This window comes from Zeugodacus cucurbitae, chromosome 4, assembly GCF_028554725.1.
Source record: "Zeugodacus cucurbitae isolate PBARC_wt_2022May chromosome 4, idZeuCucr1.2, whole genome shotgun sequence".
In the NCBI taxonomy this organism is placed as follows: Eukaryota; Metazoa; Arthropoda; class Insecta; order Diptera; family Tephritidae; genus Zeugodacus; species Zeugodacus cucurbitae.
The window spans coordinates 73,556,771-73,573,759 of NC_071669.1; the positions used below are offsets into that span (position 1 = coordinate 73,556,771).

At 35.0% G+C, this 16,989-nt stretch overlaps 6 protein-coding genes across 8 annotated transcripts; 1 reads left to right on the forward strand and 5 right to left on the reverse strand.

The window, feature by feature from the left end:
- Positions 1-48: 48 nt before the first annotated feature.
- Gorab_1 (RAB6-interacting golgin) lies at positions 49-1,584 on the reverse strand. The gene is made up of 4 exons (XM_011182481.3): positions 1,469-1,584; positions 800-1,346; positions 595-735; positions 49-530 (listed from the first exon to the last, which is right to left on the reverse strand). The coding sequence occupies exons 1-4, from the start codon at positions 1,566-1,568 to the stop codon at positions 296-298; spliced, it is 1,023 nt and encodes a 340-aa protein (XP_011180783.2). The 5' UTR covers positions 1,569-1,584; the 3' UTR covers positions 49-295.
- Positions 1,471-10,025, reverse strand: LOC105211132 (ubiquinone biosynthesis protein COQ4 homolog, mitochondrial). Of its 3 annotated transcripts, none has more exons than XM_029039514.2 (5): positions 9,892-10,025; positions 2,790-3,072; positions 2,524-2,728; positions 2,231-2,454; positions 1,471-2,170 (listed from the first exon to the last, which is right to left on the reverse strand). In XM_029039514.2, exons 2-5 carry the CDS (start codon positions 3,035-3,037, stop codon positions 2,020-2,022), a joined length of 828 nt encoding a protein of 275 aa, XP_028895347.2. In that variant the 5' UTR covers positions 3,038-3,072; positions 9,892-10,025; the 3' UTR covers positions 1,471-2,019. The 3 variants fall into 3 exon arrangements, with proteins under 3 accessions (XP_028895347.2, XP_054084834.1, XP_028895344.2); XM_054228859.1 differs by having other exon boundaries at positions 2,790-3,054; positions 9,892-10,011; XM_029039511.2 differs by lacking the exon at positions 9,892-10,025 and adding an exon at positions 3,666-3,690 and having other exon boundaries at positions 2,790-3,054.
- On the reverse strand, positions 4,053-7,695 carry LOC114803841 (UDP-sugar transporter UST74c-like). Its single transcript, XM_054228860.1, has one exon. It carries the CDS (start codon positions 5,346-5,348, stop codon positions 4,635-4,637), a length of 714 nt encoding a protein of 237 aa, XP_054084835.1. The 5' UTR covers positions 5,349-7,695; the 3' UTR covers positions 4,053-4,634.
- LOC105211134 (UDP-sugar transporter UST74c) lies at positions 7,834-9,984 on the reverse strand. Its single transcript, XM_011182460.3, has 2 exons — positions 9,892-9,984; positions 7,834-9,792 (listed from the first exon to the last, which is right to left on the reverse strand). The coding sequence occupies exon 2, from the start codon at positions 9,503-9,505 to the stop codon at positions 8,441-8,443; it is 1,065 nt and encodes a 354-aa protein (XP_011180762.2). The 5' UTR covers positions 9,506-9,792; positions 9,892-9,984; the 3' UTR covers positions 7,834-8,440.
- A 381-nt stretch (positions 10,026-10,406) lies between the features above and the next one.
- LOC105211127 (clumping factor A) lies at positions 10,407-14,894 on the forward strand. Its single transcript, XM_054228858.1, has 6 exons — positions 10,407-10,706; positions 10,762-10,906; positions 10,964-11,026; positions 12,913-12,990; positions 13,213-14,402; positions 14,474-14,894. Exons 1-6 carry the CDS (start codon positions 10,512-10,514, stop codon positions 14,708-14,710), a joined length of 1,908 nt encoding a protein of 635 aa, XP_054084833.1. The 5' UTR covers positions 10,407-10,511; the 3' UTR covers positions 14,711-14,894.
- LOC105211118 (uncharacterized) lies at positions 11,107-13,045 on the reverse strand. The gene has a single exon (XM_029039491.2). It carries the CDS (start codon positions 12,848-12,850, stop codon positions 11,162-11,164), a length of 1,689 nt encoding a protein of 562 aa, XP_028895324.2. The 5' UTR covers positions 12,851-13,045; the 3' UTR covers positions 11,107-11,161.
- Positions 14,895-16,989: the final 2,095 nt, after the last annotated feature.

Here is a 16,989-nt window from a genome sequence, read left to right on the forward strand (position 1 = left end):
TAGAATAATTAATATTTATTACTATTCATATATGCCAACGTTGGCTGTATTTGGAATAATTTAGTACGGAAAAAAATCCAACTTTAATAAATACATAACAGCTTTTAGTTTAAATACATCTAATTATAGATAATATATTGCTTACATTTTGTTCAACACGAAATATGATATTTAAACTTAAACTTGTGAGTTATTTGATTATACATATTTATACAAGTAAATAATTATAATTATTGTTCATATTTGTTAAATTTGAGATAGTTAAGTGTAAAATATGTTAGAATGTTTTATAGTTTTAATGCTCTTGATTTTCATGATTTTCACCATTTATTGCATATTGCGTCACTATGTCCCCCGTCTCTGTTAATCCTACTTTCTGCATAAGTTCCGAGAGCTTTTGTGCTTTGCGATCCTCATTGTGAGCAATTACCGTACATAAGTGTTCGGTGAGCAACTCCTTTTTCTCCGCCGCATTATGCAAATCTATTTTTGCTTTTAAGAATTGAGCCTCTATTTTGATGTACTGTTTCCTGTAAATACATAATTATGTATTGCAATCAAACACACAGAGACATTTATGAAATTTAGACATACTCGACTTGCGAAAAATAAATACAAGCATTATCAATTTGCTTTCGTAGTATTGACACGTCAAGCGCTAGGTCATTGTCCAATTTGGCCAGTTCCTCTTTGATTTCAGCAATTTTCCGTGTCTCCGCAGCCGTTTTTTGTGAACTGTAAAACAAAAGACATATTTAGTTTCAAACTTTTTATATAGGTATTAGAAAACTATATTTACTGTAATTCTATGGCTTTATGTAGTAGTTCCTTTTTCTGTTTATTTTGTTCCTCAATCAATTTGCGTTGTGATTCAAATTCCCTCAGAGACATTCCTTTAAAGGGTGAATCAGTGTTCAATAAGTCCACAGTGGGAGTTGATGCTTTTGACTCTTGTGATGTTGGAAGTATTGAAGAGTCGTTTGCTTCGTTTGTAGATGTGGAAGATACATTATTATCTCCGGTTGGCAGTTTTAAAATTGAAGATTCATTTAATTCTGTGGTATTAACGTTTTTCGCATCGTTTGGCTTTACAGCTAGCTTGCACATGGGTTGGAAGAAGAGCGCCTCCTCAATTGACTTAGACATGCTGCCGTCAAGGTTGATGTCCTCCAATGTATCAATTTCTTTTCCAGTAATTTTTTCAGATTTATTGCTTAGTATGCCCGTAGATACGGATCTTGATGATTGAGAACCCTTGCTTTCTTTTCTTTGAGGTTCAACCGATCTTGACCACTTCTCAGGCATGCGTCTTATACCTCCATGCTGTCCACGAAATGCTGGCTTTACTGTTTATATATAAAAAATATTATTTCCTTACCTTTATTTAACTTTTATCAGAAGTGTATGTACACTATATATTTACATGTTTCATTACAAATGTACATACACCCATACAAATAATACTTACTGGTATCCGCTATTTGCTGGCCTTGATTACTTCTGTTAGTAGAACCTCCAGAAACTTTCTTTATCTCATCCTGACTGAAGCCGTCGAATTTGTTCGACATGTCTAAATGTAAACTAAGCCACCTTTTAATATATTAATGAGCAGACAATTTTTAAATTGATTGCATACAAAACATCGGACACCGATTAAACAAAATTAAGAATATGAATATTTACCAACCAACACAGCAGCGAGAAATGTCAAACACATCATCAACAATTGATGATCTTCGGACAGTGTTGCCGCAATTCATTTAGTATGTGATCATTACAATAGATTCTTATTAGAACAGAACAAAATAAAAAAATAGTTTGTGCGTATGTGCACACCTATGTACATAAATAATCTGTTGAAATTTTGATTTATTTCGTTTTATTTGTTTTTGTTCATTTTTTTAATAATAAAGTATGTAAAAAACCATGGATTACAAACGCACAACGTTTAGCACAAATGTGTGTACATACATACATATGTATATGTACATATTATTCAAATTTGTGACTTTACGAGTATCATTTTAAGATCGTTATATTCAATTCTCTGCGAAGCTCTCCAATATCTTGTTCCCAACGTTCTTCCCAAAATACAGGCATTAATGGTTTCATTTCCTTGCCATTCCTCAGAGCCCAAGGTAAATAGCGTGAAACATATTCCTTCCGCTGTCTGCAAATTAAAGAAATAATTTCAAATGAAATCTATTTGCGCCTTCACATTTATGCTTACTTAGGACGTAGTCGCATGGCCCCAAATATTGCACCACCATAGCACATAGGCAGTCCATTATTCAACGCCTCAACCCACTTGACGGCCACTTCCCCCAGCATATTAGTGGGCATTCCCAGCACCGTGTGCACCAGATCATGACACTCACGATAACGTGTCATCACATACGCCAGCAAGGGATCGTGAATGAACCGTACTTCCATACGCGAATCAGGTGTGACTTTCTGTAAAAGTTATACAAGAATTTAATAATGCATGTTGACAGATAAGGTTTTCGTAATTATTCAGTTTACATTATCATCCAAGAACTTAACGTAGACCCGTCCAAGAGTATTCTCTCCTAAGGAACGTAAATGGTCCATGTCCACAGTATGTGTGTTTATACGTGGCTTCTGTTTTAGTATGCGTTGACCCTCGGCAGTGGCTGACATTGTCTGTAAGATATTCCGCAATGCCGCTTCACCTGTGGTTTCTCCTAAAGCGGCGATCATGTCATGCCTGGGAGAATGGATTAGGACATTATAAAATTTAGTTATGTACAAGCACATTTTTAATACACCTCCGTGGATCGATTAGGGCGGCAATCGACGAACCCGCACCGAGTAGTATCTTCTGAAACGGTGACATTTCTATGCGATTTTGAAGAAACTCTTTCGTAAACTCATCCAACGGTGTTTCATCGCGAGGTGGACTATCGCTACTTTCCGTGCCTGTGGCATTGCTCTCTGCTGTGGCTGTGACATATCGACATATACGAGGATTCCGAAACAGGTGAGTTAACAGATTTGTACGGGCGCGCTGCAACATTTCCGATGCGAATAGATCTGTTAAATAATAAACTCCTACATTTTACATAAAAGACACTAATTAACAAAGTTTCAAGTTTCTTTAATGGTTATATTACTATCAAAAGGACTATAAAGTCGAATTACTCTATTCCCTCAAATAACCTTAAACCAAATTGTACAATTACCAAACTTATGGTCACAAATCAGGTGTCATATGCACATACATACACATGTACATAGATATATGTATATTTACATACGTATCTATATTTTGTTCTTTTACAGAACTGTGCTAAAATTTGTGCCGAGCTTATATTCTATTGTTTTTTTTAAGGCACCTCCAAAGACATTTTGAAAGAAGATGAGAGAACGAGAGGGGATCGAAACCTCGAACAATCATTATCTACAGATACCTATGAGCACAAAAGATATATGTACGTATATTCATATCGATTCATATATATGTCAAAATATGTATGTATGTATGTATGTACACTTCCTTTGCTATAATACTGTAACTAATTTTTATTTATAACCATTGCAATCAATGATCGATAATAATGAAGCATCATAATTTGTATTGCCCGACTACTTCTTAAGTTGTACCCACTAGTTTAAGAATTGATTGAAATTTATGAAATACTTACAATCAAACATATGCATGAGATGTTATTTTTAGCATTTGCTTACTGTAGTTGGATATTTTTTTTAATCAGACATACATACATACATACACATAAATCTGGTAAAAGAGTAATTGAGCAAACATGTTTTCAATTTTTTTCACCATTTCAAAACCTTCAATAATGCGACGTCACTGTTATTTCAGTTATTATTTACTCAAGAGCTTCATTGAGCACTGAAGGTAGTCTATGCCTTCACTGAAACTTCTCACGTAAATATAATGCGCATATGAAGTAGTCACTAAACAAATTAAGTATTAAAGTATAGATTCAGCAAAATTTATATGTATGTATGTATGTACACAAATATGCGTTCTATAGATGTGCAAGTATTTACTTTTCTTTATTAATTTTTTATCAAATAAATTAATTTGTTATATCTTCCGCATATTCACTAAAGTTTTGATTACATTAGTTATTAATTAAGTATGAACGTATATTATCTTAATATTGATATGAAAACCTTTTTTTACTCAAGTGGCATAAACGTGTGAATATTTATATAATATGTATATTCCCAAACAAGAAGTTTCTATGGCAAATAAATGACAATTGTGCAAACTAAATTCTGAATAAAAACAACATTTTTAATTTTAGCATATTTTCATTTTGTGTTAAATGTTTCTGCAATACAATTTATACAAGTATAGTGAACCCCGCGTAAGTGCCTCACCGTTTAAGTGCCTTTCCCCCTTAAATGCCCGTAATATTTAAACCACAAATTAATTTTTTTTGCAATTATTGTTATTAATAAGAATGACTTTCATTCTAAACGAAAATAGTAGATAGAAGTATTTGAGAAAAAGCTTGGTAAGTACCTCGAGGCATTTAAGCGGAATTAATTTAAGTGCCTTTCCCCGCTTTAGTGCCTCAAAAGTGTTACATCGCACTTAAGCGGGGATTACTGTAATACTTTTCTACAAGTTAAATTTCTTAGTATACTACACTGCTATTCCTCTTGTATATGAGTGAGTTGTAAAACATTAGACCATATTTGCCAATTTCCGAAGTGCCCAGCTTCTGTTTTACATACACTCCATTCAGTGCAGTGAACGCATTGGTTATCATTACGAAGATATATCCTCTCATGTTGAATGACAGATCATCCGAAGCGGCCAGAAGTGCACCAGCTATCATGGCGTACACACTAACTTGTACAGCAAAGGAAGGTCGTACTCCTAATATTTTTAATTCCAGTAACATCGTCATTAATATTGAAAAACGACGCAGTGCGGCAAACATTGGTAAGCTTAATTCCTTTGTGCCACCTAGACCAAACATCATGTTTCCAAGGTATATTGCTGGTAATGGAAAAATTTTCATAAAGGTATTTCGTTTTAGTGGAGGAAACGTCACGAGCTTCAACTTCCGTCCAAGTCTTAGTACAAGAATACTTGCCATTAACTGGCCCAAACTGAGGAACATAAACGATGGGAAGTGGTATGATGTTAACACTGTTTTATTCACAACGGTTATCATGAAGGATGACATTCCATAGAAAAGGGCACTGCCGACCTTCTTAACAAACAAAGAATTATCATCATTATGGCGCAGCACCTTCGAATTAAGACTTGTTTTACTATCATTGCTGCTGCTGCTCGACAGTTCTAGTGTGTCATTTTGCTCCTCACTGTTTTTGTTGGTCATCGCACTGAAGCTATAAAGCGATTGTGCGCTTCGGGAAGTATTCCTTCAGTTGCCAAATCACGGTCGTTGATGAAATTCAAGATACACTTTCACTACTCTTGTACTGTATTATTTATATGGCTTACAACATAATTAATTTTTATGCGGCATAACGTTTAACTAAGAGGTTATCTTTTCTAAGGTAATCAGATCAGTCGCAAATTGACTAATATCTCCCGCATATCCTCCAAAATTTTGGTTACAATAGTTATTAATTAAATATGAACGTACTTGAATATATGTACATATATTATCTTAATATAAAAACCTTTATTTACCCAAGTGGCATAACCCACCACTAATATTACGTTTCAAAATTCCCCATTTCTAGCAAATTCGAAATTTCAAATCTCTAGCTGTACTTCGGATACAGTTGCTGCTGTCTATATAGGGGTCTGTTACGTACTTAGTTTTTGATCTTTATATTTAACTTGAAAAACAATAATTGATTTTAACTTAACGGTGTGAAGGTTTGTTTATGACCTTAAACAATTATTTAAAAACAATAGGAAAAGGGGAAATAGAAAAATACAATATCCGGGGTAGATACAGCGTTTTGTATTGGGGCACATTTGGTGCTACTATATACATATCTGCCTATATTAAGTAAAATTTTCCTCCTGTTTACATATTTATATAATTATTATATTGCTGGAATTATAGACTATTGGCACCAGTATATTTACAGTTGGCTTCGTTAGGAAACTTGACGTGTCAACACCTATATTTTGAAGCTCCATTGTTCACTACTGTAATATGGAATGTATTTCTTGTTTTTAATATAATATTTGATAAAATCAATTTTCGTCAAATAATTGCTTCAACAAGTTTTATCTCAATACGGAGCCAAATTACATTTGAATTCTGAAAATCTCTTTACCATTTTAATTACGTACATACATATGTATGTATGTACATGTAATAAAATTAAAAAAAGATTCATCATTACTCAGAGAACTCGAAGGCTACGATACATAGGTGCTTCTCATGTGCATGTACATATGTATATATTCAATCATCACTTGACAGCACTATTCACCTTAGACCATATAAAAAGATACATATGTATATTATACATACATATGTATGTATGTACATGTGTTCAATTTTTTACAGCATCGATCTGTGGGATTATTTTTCGGGTACAATGAACCCAATTTGTGCGTTATAAAAACAATTAAGCGCAAATATACATTTACACTTAGGTGCAGACATTCGGGATTGTATGCCCATACATACATACATACATATATGTATGTACATGACACGTGTGTATAATCGGCAGTAAAGATTTAAGCTAAATTCTTTCAGAAAGCCTTCAGATTGGTATCTCTCATTAGTGATTAGTTAACAATATATAACAAAAATATAGCAAAATACTACGAAGAATGGATTAAAATGGGGCCTTAACTGTTCAGAGCTGTTCTAAAACTACTCTCCACAATACCTATGAGTACAATAACAGTTATTCTTATGCAAAATTCACACAAAAACAATTTAGAATTACCTACATACATACATATGTGTATCTATCTGTTAGAAAATACTCCACGTTTTGAAATTTTAATTCTACACATGTGCTATAATATAGTACGATAACTTTTCAGAGTCTTATCTCACACACTTTTCTATCTATTCTTTCTGCAGTGGGAAGTTAAGTATATATACATACATACATATTTAAATATACAAAGATTGGGCTAGACTAGTGCTTTGGTAAAAAAATAAATACACAATCATTGATAATACATACATACATATAATAAGTACACCTATGCGGTGCAGATCTAGGGCAAAATTAATTAAAGCGTGTATGTATGTATGAAATATGCATACATTATTTTTTGTGTGTTTTGAAACATCGTTTGTTGTATAAAATAATTGCAATAAATCACTTAACGAGCTACAATGAAACATAATCTCCCTAGACGAACTCGCCATAAATCCATATATGTATGTATTTCTATTTTCAAAGAAAGAATTTTCATATAATGTGGGTTGACCTGGACAAAATATTTTATCTGCAATATAACTTTGCTTGCCAATGTTCATTAATGCAAACAAATTTAAATGCCTACCTCACAGTAAATATTGTACATGCAAACACATATACACACACGCATACGTATGTATGTATATTGCTCAAAAGCAAGTAAACGTGACGTTGGCATATACAACTTAAGCTAATTGATAAGACAGACCAAGAATACGTACGACGAGTTGAACAGCCTATGGATAGTCATTTTTTAAGCTTATATAATTCCCCGCTAATGAATAGTTAATGTTTACGTTAATCAACTAATAGCTCACGCATATAATTAGAATTGTTTAAAATGCATAGGTATCCATCACAGTTTACCTACATACATACATACATCCATACATAAAAATGCGAAAGGACGCGCGGTATTCCGATCTGTACATTTTAATTTAAATTTCCACGGAATATGTATATGTTATATTTTATTTTCAATATACAAAATCACAAACAAATTTAGTTTGACTAAAATACAACTTTTTACATACAATTTTGTTTTTATTATTTTGGTACTTAAATCAATAGCAAAGTTACATACATACATTGCCATTGTCGAGCTAGTGACTATGACACTTTTGTTGCATGCAATTTATGCAATTAACATCCACAACTTATTTACAAATAAATTGCTCCCTCCCCAAAATCGGAACATAAAATTCAATGCTACACAAATGAAAGTATAACTATGGCTTTGGCAATTTTTTAAGAACTAAAAATATATATAATTACGTACATGGCTACGCGTACTTATAAATTATTAAATATCAATACATGCATATTTTTAATGCCTCGTCCTATTATGTACCTCGTACAAACTTTTTTTATATTATACATATGTATCTAAATTTTTATCGCCGACTAAGTTTACGCATTAAGTGTCGTTTTCCTGTGCTTTAAATTAGCTTCCGAACTTAACCATTAACACACATATGAATATTCTTCATCTTGGGTGAAATGTCTCGGCCATACAATTTATACAAGTAATACTTATCTACAAGTAAATTTTCTTAGTATACTACACTGCTATTCCTCTTGTTGTTGGTATGAGTAGTTCCTTATCAGGTGCTTGCTTCCGCCTGAATGTAATGTATGTGTACAGTAAACTAGCAAATACACTGATATTAATTCCTATACAGTTTAGCCATGAGAATATGTAGTCGCCGCCAATGAACATGCCCAGATAGGTTACGCAGATGTTCTTTAAGCAGCCAACAATCGTTGTGGTTAGCGCCGAGTTATATTGCGTACAAAGTATTGTACTGTATGATAAAATGAAGCCCATGAAGCAACTCATTAGGAACTGTATGACAAAGTAGGGGTTTTGCCATTGATTGAAAGCGACCGATTTTTCTAGGTCCCCAGTGGCATAAGTAACAAGCAGTGCAGGTATAATCATAAATAGTGAGTTGTAAAACATTAATCCATATTTGCCAATTTCCGAAGTGTCCAGCTTCTTTTTCACATACACTCCATTCGATGCTGTAAGCGCATTGGTTATCATTACGAAGGTATATCCTCTCATATTGAATGACAGATCATCCGAAGCGGCCAGAAGTGCACCAGCTATCATGGCGTATACACTAACTTGTACAGCAAAAGAAGGTCGTACTCCTAATATTTTTAATTCCAGTAACATCGTCATTAATATTGAAAAACGACGCAGTGCGGCGAACATCGGTAAGCTTAGTTCCTTTGTGCCACCTAGACCAAACATCATATTTCCAAGGTATATTAATGGCAATGGAAAAATTTTCATAAAGGTATTTCGTTTTAGTGGAGGATACGACACGAGCTTCAACTTCCGTCCAAGTCCTAGAACAAGAATACTAGCCATTAACTGGCCCAAACTGAGGAACAGAAACGATGGGAAGTGGTATGATGTTAACACTGTTTTATTTACAACGGTTATCATGAAGGATGACATTCCATAGAAAAGCGCACTGCCGACTTTCTTAACAAACAATGAACTATCATCATTATGGCGCAGCTCCTTCGAATTAAGACTTGTTTTACTGTCATTGCTGCTGCTGCTCGACAGCTCTAGTGTGGTATTTTGCTCCTCACTGTTTTTGTTGGTCATCGCACTGAAGCTACAAAGCGATTGTGCGCTTCGGGAAGTATTCCTTCAGTTGCCAAATCACAGTCTTTGATGAAATTCACATACACTTTCACTACTCTTGTACTGTATTATTTATATGGCTTACAACATAATTAATTTTTATGCGGCATAACGTTTAACTAATAGGTTTTCTTTTCTAAGGTAATCAGATTTATAAAATAACTAGACGATCACCATAAAATTTTAGTAACCATTTTGACAGTCGCGAATTGACTAAATTTACGGCTGACAGCTGATGCTCATAGAAGCTGTCAAATCAGTGAGCACAATTAGCAAAGAAAAAAAATGACACTTATGCATTAACTATTTAACCTATAATACAGGTTGAAATCTTTAAAACAACTTACCTTATAAAATATAAATGTTTTATTATTCAATATTTATTTGGAAATTTAACAAATGAAAAAAACTTCTCAGTCGAATGCGAATCACTAGAAATCAGCTGTTTAATGTATAACAGATTTTACAGGGATGCTTAATGATGTACATTTACTTTATCATAAAACTTGTATTCTTATATAGTTATATATTATAATAAATATAAATGGCGTTGCCGCGAAATAATTAAAAGTAGTTCATTTCAATTTCTTTTATTCAATTGAAAATAAGTTGATTGGTATCCTCAGTTACAAAAGTATAAAGTTGTCATACATTTTCCGATAGATATATGAGTGGCATAACTGTCATAAGTACGTGACTAAATTACTTCTAAAATAATAATGTAATTCATACATCTTGCACAAAATGGTTAAAAAACTACTAACGGCTAAAAAATTTAATTAGATAACGAGATTATAACAATTATGTACAATCAGACATTTTCTAGTGTGGAATACAATTCTATGCAACACTGGGTTGAATAAAACCAAACGAACCACCTTAGTACTGCACAGCTGACTAATTGAATATTTACAAAATTAAATTCGGCATTAAGTTAGTGAAAAAGTTTATTTATTTATTTATCAAAATGCATAAAGCAAAGAAAAAAACTAAGCCGGGTAAAATTCCAAAGCCTATTAAAATAAAGAAGGAAAAAACTGAAGAAGATCGCACCCTTCATCCCATGTCGCACTACATTGATGACCGGCTGGAATTGGTAAAACAAATCTTTGGATCACTCAAACCGAAAACCATTACCAACCTAGCACCAGAATTCTTAAAGGTATAAAACTAATTTCATTTAGTAAATATTTTCTAAACACCTCAAAATTATTCAGAAAAAAAGTATGGATGAAATAGAAGAGCTCTGCTTGAATGAATTGTTAGGCATATCTACAAAACGATTACTATCCATAATTAATGCTACAAAGTGTCCCTCGGATACAGACTCATCAAGCGATTCTGATGTAGAACACCAGGAAGGTATGTTGAATAAACACTTCATAAATTGGATTTGTAATACATGATTAAAAATTGCAGAACACATCTCCCTTGAAGAAATCTCATCAGATAGTGAAATCGAAGGCACATCATCCAATGCCGGTAAGTTATCATATACATTAAACTCACTTTAGTACTTAATTAATTTTTATTTAATTTAATTTTTATTATTATTACAATACATAGAAGAATATGATATATTTATATCGAGATATTTATTCCATAACCGAAAGCTTCTTAACTGTATTTAAATTTTTCACCGATAGGCATTGGTGGCAAATAGAAAGCTCGAAGTATGACTACGTCCTCATTAACGCCATATTGAACATCGTCCTCATCTTCCTTGCAAACTTCCAATGTAATTACAAAATCACCGGTTTCCAATAAACCACTGACGCGTCCATATTCGATGCCATATTCAATTGGACTCAAATTTCCCTCATTCATTTCTTGAGTGTAGAGAATTCCACGCAAATTGCGCCGCAAGTTCAGCGCCTTTGCCAATTTCAATTTGCATTCGAACTCTTTCTCCTCCATATTTTCTAAGGGCAACATCATTAGAACTGGACAGTAGATTTCCACCCGCCCCAGAGCCACCGCGGCTGTTTCGCATTTACTATGCATTACAATCGCTTGGCACTCCACTGAGCTGATTGTGCGTATTATAAAATTAACTATGCTTTGATAAGAGGACAGAATGTTCTTCAAAGCCATAGAGTTTTCCACAACTGCTTTGTGGAAATCCTTCAGAGGCAACAACTTTTTCACAATCAGTGGGTATTTGTTGCACCAACTACTCTTTTGTATAAACATCGTGTCGATGCGCCACAGAAAATCATGATTTTCAAAACGCTTGAAGTCACTGCAACGCTCCAAGGGTATTGTGCCTATAATGGGCTTTTTCAAACATTTCGCCAAAGGTATTAAATCGTTGAATATGTGATTTTGCAGGGAAGTGCTGGCGCAAAACATGTCCTGTATCCAAACATAGTCCAGTAATTTAACGATTCCCATCAAATCGAGCATTTTCGAACTGACAAATTCGAGGTCGATTGTGCCAATTAATTTGAAATCATGTACGTCTTTTAAACTGTTACGCAACGTACGAAGGAATGGCTTGCAGCGGATGCGTGGCAATACGATGAAATCGGCTTTGGATTGCGCTGCCAGCTGCAGGTCGTTCATTAATAGATCGGGGAAGGTTTCGTTGGACAACGAGTAACATTGATTTGGTAGCTCGATATATTCATACGAATTAATTATACCAGCATCCTCAATCACCAATGCTATATTATTTTTAAGTTTTTTCACAATCTTACCCTTCACCTCATTCCCGAGCAGCAAGATGTCATCAAGTTTCAATGATTTAAAATAATATTTTAAATTCAAGACAAAGGCAATCTCTCGAAAGCTGGAATAACGGTAGGCTCCATCGAGTGTTAGCGTCATAACGTCACCCCGATGTAGCAGCACTGAACAATTGTTACGTAAACGCCCAATGCGGCAGCAATCGCCCTGAAATTGTAATGCTATCCCAATGGGTATGCGAATTCTGGGTTCCTCCTCTTGGAATTTATCAATTATAGTTTTCGAGCGAATTAACAGCTGCTCAAACTCATTGCGTTTACTAGTGACTGTGTCAATGAGAAAAGTGCGTGCACCGTTCTTCAGCAGACTCCTGAGCTCATCGTCTGTGGTTTCCATAACGATGCGCGCCATCAGTCCGAGATTGTAGTATCGACGCTTGCAACGCTTGCGTGCATGCTTCTCGTGCTCATCACATGCGCGTTTGAACTCTTCCAAACGCCTCATTAGACTTTCATTATCGTTCAAGAGCACCCGAAACTCTCGTTCGTTGTCATCTTCTTCCTCACCCTCTAAAGACGTGACAGCATCGCGATCACCGCCTTCAATGGCGTATTCCATCGTTTATAACAAAATATATTTTAGTATTTTTGAATTTAAACCAATAAATGCTTATATTTTAGGAAAGAAAAAAGCCAACGCATCAGACGGTAAAAATAACACCAAAAAATCCACAAAAGGTCCAGCCGAAAAAGATGAAAGTGAGTATAACAAAACAAAATTTATACAATGACACAAAAAGAACAAATTTCGACAAAATTGAGTGAAAATTCTCGCATTTCTCTACGGAGAATAAGAAATAATTTTTTAAGTATTAATCTTACAATAAGACCCAGTTAAGTGAAATAAAACTTAACTGTAATAATAAATTAAGAAAATGTTTCATTTGTACCTCTTAACCCTCGTAATCCATTAATTTGTAGATAATGGACAAATCAGCGTATTGGAGCTTCTTGAATTGCAGGCGCGTGCTCGGGCCATACGCTCCCAACTGGCACTCGAGCCAGTAACAAAGATAGAAGTGGACTCTGATGCAGAGAAAGGTGAAGGAAAAAAGACCGGTCTCAAATCTACAAACGAAGCCAACCCAAAGGAGCATAAACGTAAACGCAGACGTAAATCCAGCGAGATGAGTAAAGACGCTGACAAATCATCCTCTTCGAAGGCAAGCAAAGAAACTACGAGGGCTGAGACTAAAACACCTGGTACTTCAAATGCGAAAGCAAAGAGCAAAGAAGATGGATCTCAAACAACAATCAAACCAACTAAAATAAAGAGAAATTACCGCATCAGCAACCAGGACCCCGAATCAAGAGTTAGTGAAACTGAAAATAAATCTAGAAATAAAGCTCCCGAGGCTGCGGCAAAGGATGTGAAAACAGAGACAAGGTCCCGTTCGCCAACTCCAGATGTTATACCAATAATTGCGGAGCCAGAAACTTTATTCATCAGTGACAGTTCGGACGGCGAACATGAAGAGAAAGAAATCACTAAAGCAAAACAAGTGGAATCTTCAAAAAGTGATAGCGCTAACGGTGCTAACTGTACAGAAGTTGCTCACAAAGTTGGCACTGAAATTTCTACGCGTGAACGAAAAATAACCGAACCAGAAGAAGGCGAGTTAATCGAAAACCCAACGGAAGATAATCAAACAGACGATAATACTGCTGCTAATGAACCGAGCTTGGGTTCACCGTCCACTGACAATACGGAGTCAGCAAAAAAATTGTCACAAAACATTGACGAGGTGGGAACAGAAGCAAATAAAACAGAAAACGAAGTCGCTGAGGAAGCAGAACAAACCCCACAAGAGTCGGCGGCTATTGTAACTGAGGCAACAGTTGCAACCAATAATTCTGCGCTGCCGCCAAAGGAGGAGCAAAGCTTGGCGCCTAATCTCGAAGATGAGGACGATGGCAATGATGACGTCATCTCGCTTGAAGGTGGTGATCTTGAAGAAGAAATGATTGAGCATCTGGAAGAAGACACAAATACAAAATCATCATTTGCAACTTCACCGAAAAAGGCCAACACAGCCAATGAGGAGCAGGATGCCGACGTAATATCACTGGATTCGAGTGAAGAGGATGAACGAGATAAAACTAGTTCCGAAGTAAGTACATTATTCAGTATTTTAATATTTTTGGAAAATTATTTTTTTTTATTTATGCCAATTTTTCTTAGTCATGGCATTCGCGCTATTTGAAGAGCTCTAAAGTAAGCAAAGTGCTGGCGACATCGCGCCTTGGCAAACGCGTGCGTGACAATATCAAAAAGTCGAAACGTTCCAAAAAAGATACGGAGCGTGTAAAAGTGCCAGAAGAGAAAGAAAAACCGAGTCCAAGTTATGCCTCGAAGCACGAAGACGGATCTATCGAGCAGTACAAAGAGTTGCTGGCCATGCGACAGCGTAAAAAATGAAGCCCGAAGTAGAAATATATATGTACATACATACATATATTACATATGTGCATGCATACAAATAGACAGTAAATGCTGATTTAAGTAAATAAAATATTTGGTATAAAATCATATTCCACAATTCATAGCATACATTCTTATATATTTATGCATAATCGTTTTATTTAATAAAAAAACCGAAATAAAATGAAAAACTTTGCATTTTTGCGTGTTCAATCAAAAGTGTTTGTGAAGTTGTATGTGTTGGTGTGTGTGTGTGTTTGCATGCCACCCCTAAACCAACCACAACAGTTTTTGTTTTCTTGCCTAAGCAATAAATTTTCTTCAGTTTTGTGATTCTCATTACTTCTACATTTTTATTTGACATTATTGTTGTATTTGTTGTTGTTATTGCAAATTATTTTCGGTTTCACGACATTACCGCTACTTTTGGTATTAAAAACTATAATAATGAAACGCACAAAAATTTGAATATTTCGTGCCAAGCACAAATTTAAGTGAATTTTAAAGAGACGAAGCAACGCAATGGCACATAAAGTTTGTCAGACGGCTCCCCACCACAGCTGGGGCACGCTGTGCCCTGTGTACATTGCCCGACAATTTCCGGCATTAATTTAAGCGCCATTCGACACAGGCAGCTCACCACCGCCAAGGAACGCTAAGGATCCACACACCTTCTTTCCTCCCGCTGACACGGTACGTCCCCCCGAGACAATACTACAGAGCAAAAAAGCTGCAAAATGTCGATTTGTTTCTAATAATGATTAAAAAAATGGTGGAATGTTGAAGTAATCATTATTGATTAACTGGTGTGCCGCCCCAGCTCCCTTATCTATACAAATAAATAAGTTCTTTAAACCGATATTGCATACTCTACGTTTCGTAATGGTGATTGGCACCAGGAATGTAATTACATTCTGATAAATCTAAGAAAAATAAACTAAAATAATTTAATTTTTTATTTAATAATTTAATTATTTTTATACTTTTTTTTTCAAGAAATTGTGACGGTTTAATTGCTATTCGCATATTCTACATGTGTATGTCACACCGTCACACACACATTCACAAACATTTTCTAACCCATTTACGATTTACCGGTCAACAACAAAAACAACTCACGCTGGACACAATTTGTTTGGCGCGCAACAGACAATCAACAATAACAAAAACACCACCAACAACAACAACCCAATTTGTGTTTGGCCTTGTTAATGGTGTTGTCTTCATCATAATGTTTGGCTGATAAAAAACAGCAAGAGCTTGTAAATAGATAGCCCATACAGGGTGCAGTCCTTGCGGGTAACACGCATATACATCCCTTTGCGTTTGTATGAGTTTCATATACATATACATGTACATATGTAACGGGGTTTATAGTATTGTGTTGAATTGCGCGCTGGAATTTGAGCGCGCAGGCGCATTGCCATTATGAGATGCATATAAATAGATATATACTTACGTATGAGAGAAAAAATAATAGTAATAAATGTGTTCGTTGTGTTCAAAAAATAACGGGAATTTCAAAATTTCCAATTGCCATTTTCTAAAATTAAGTTTATAGATGTACAGTGGAACTTCCATATCTCGAAGTTCTCCATAACTCGAACTCTTGAAGAGGCAATATACATATGTAGTGCAATTTTCATACAAATTTCCTTCCATAAATCGAACTTTTTGGTCAGGACATAATACAAAATTTAAAATTTTACTATCGAGGCAGAATTTTAAAAGAGTGCCTCTACAATCCGTACAATAGGCAAACGAAAAATATAATATTACACATATGGATTGCATAAATCATCTAATAAAGGCATGGGATATAGACGTCAAGAGCCAATAATCGAGTTAGAGAAGTTCCACTGTGTATACATGCCCCTGAAGTACCATAAAGTTTGCAGATACTCTGTCTGTGGCAGTCGCTAGTGTTAGACGTCTTTTTATGAGCTTGACGAAATTCGTTGGTGTAAAGCTCACACTTCGTTGCTTGTTCGTGAATTATGAGCCAAAACAATACTGTAATGATGCCTCAGCCTCGTTACAGGCCAGGCATGCTTCTTTTTCCTACTTCCAAAAATAAAGTGAATTTTAAAGGACCGTTTTACAGACATAGATAAAATCGCGGAAAGAGCCCAAGGCCATCCAAAATATCGATTTGGAGAAGTGTTTCAACGATTGGAAGAAGCGCTGGCATAGGTACATAGTATCGAATAAGGACTACAATATTAATGTAGACGAATGAAAACGAAAATTCCCGTTATTTTTTGAACATCCACTTA

Excerpts from the sequence above, each read along its gene's own strand:
- Gorab_1 (XM_011182481.3), bottom strand. The coding sequence starts at position 1,568 with ATGTCGAACAAATTCGACGGCTTCAGTCAGGATGAGATAAAGAAAGTT. Across the intron at positions 1,347-1,468 it reads CCAGCAAATAGCGGATACCA|TAAAGCCAGCATTTCGTGGA; the intron begins GTAAGTATTATT and ends ATATATAAACAG. Across the intron at positions 531-594 it reads ATTTATTTTTCGCAAGTCGA|GAAACAGTACATCAAAATAG; the intron begins GTATGTCTAAAT and ends ATGTATTTACAG.
- LOC114803841 (XM_054228860.1), bottom strand. The coding sequence starts at position 5,348 with ATGACCAACAAAAACAGTGAGGAGCAAAATGACACACTAGAACTGTCG.
- LOC105211118 (XM_029039491.2), bottom strand. The coding sequence starts at position 12,850 with ATGGAATACGCCATTGAAGGCGGTGATCGCGATGCTGTCACGTCTTTA.
- LOC105211134 (XM_011182460.3), bottom strand. The coding sequence starts at position 9,505 with ATGACCAACAAAAACAGTGAGGAGCAAAATACCACACTAGAGCTGTCG.
- LOC105211132 (XM_029039511.2), bottom strand. Across the intron at positions 2,729-2,789 it reads GCCCTAATCGATCCACGGAG|GCATGACATGATCGCCGCTT; the intron begins GTGTATTAAAAA and ends CCATTCTCCCAG. Across the intron at positions 2,455-2,523 it reads TTAAGTTCTTGGATGATAAT|AAAGTCACACCTGATTCGCG; the intron begins GTAAACTGAATA and ends TAACTTTTACAG.
- LOC105211127 (XM_054228858.1), top strand. The coding sequence starts at position 10,512 with ATGCATAAAGCAAAGAAAAAAACTAAGCCGGGTAAAATTCCAAAGCCT. Across the intron at positions 10,707-10,761 it reads TAGCACCAGAATTCTTAAAG|AAAAAAAGTATGGATGAAAT; the intron begins GTATAAAACTAA and ends AAAATTATTCAG. Across the intron at positions 10,907-10,963 it reads TGATGTAGAACACCAGGAAG|AACACATCTCCCTTGAAGAA; the intron begins GTATGTTGAATA and ends TAAAAATTGCAG.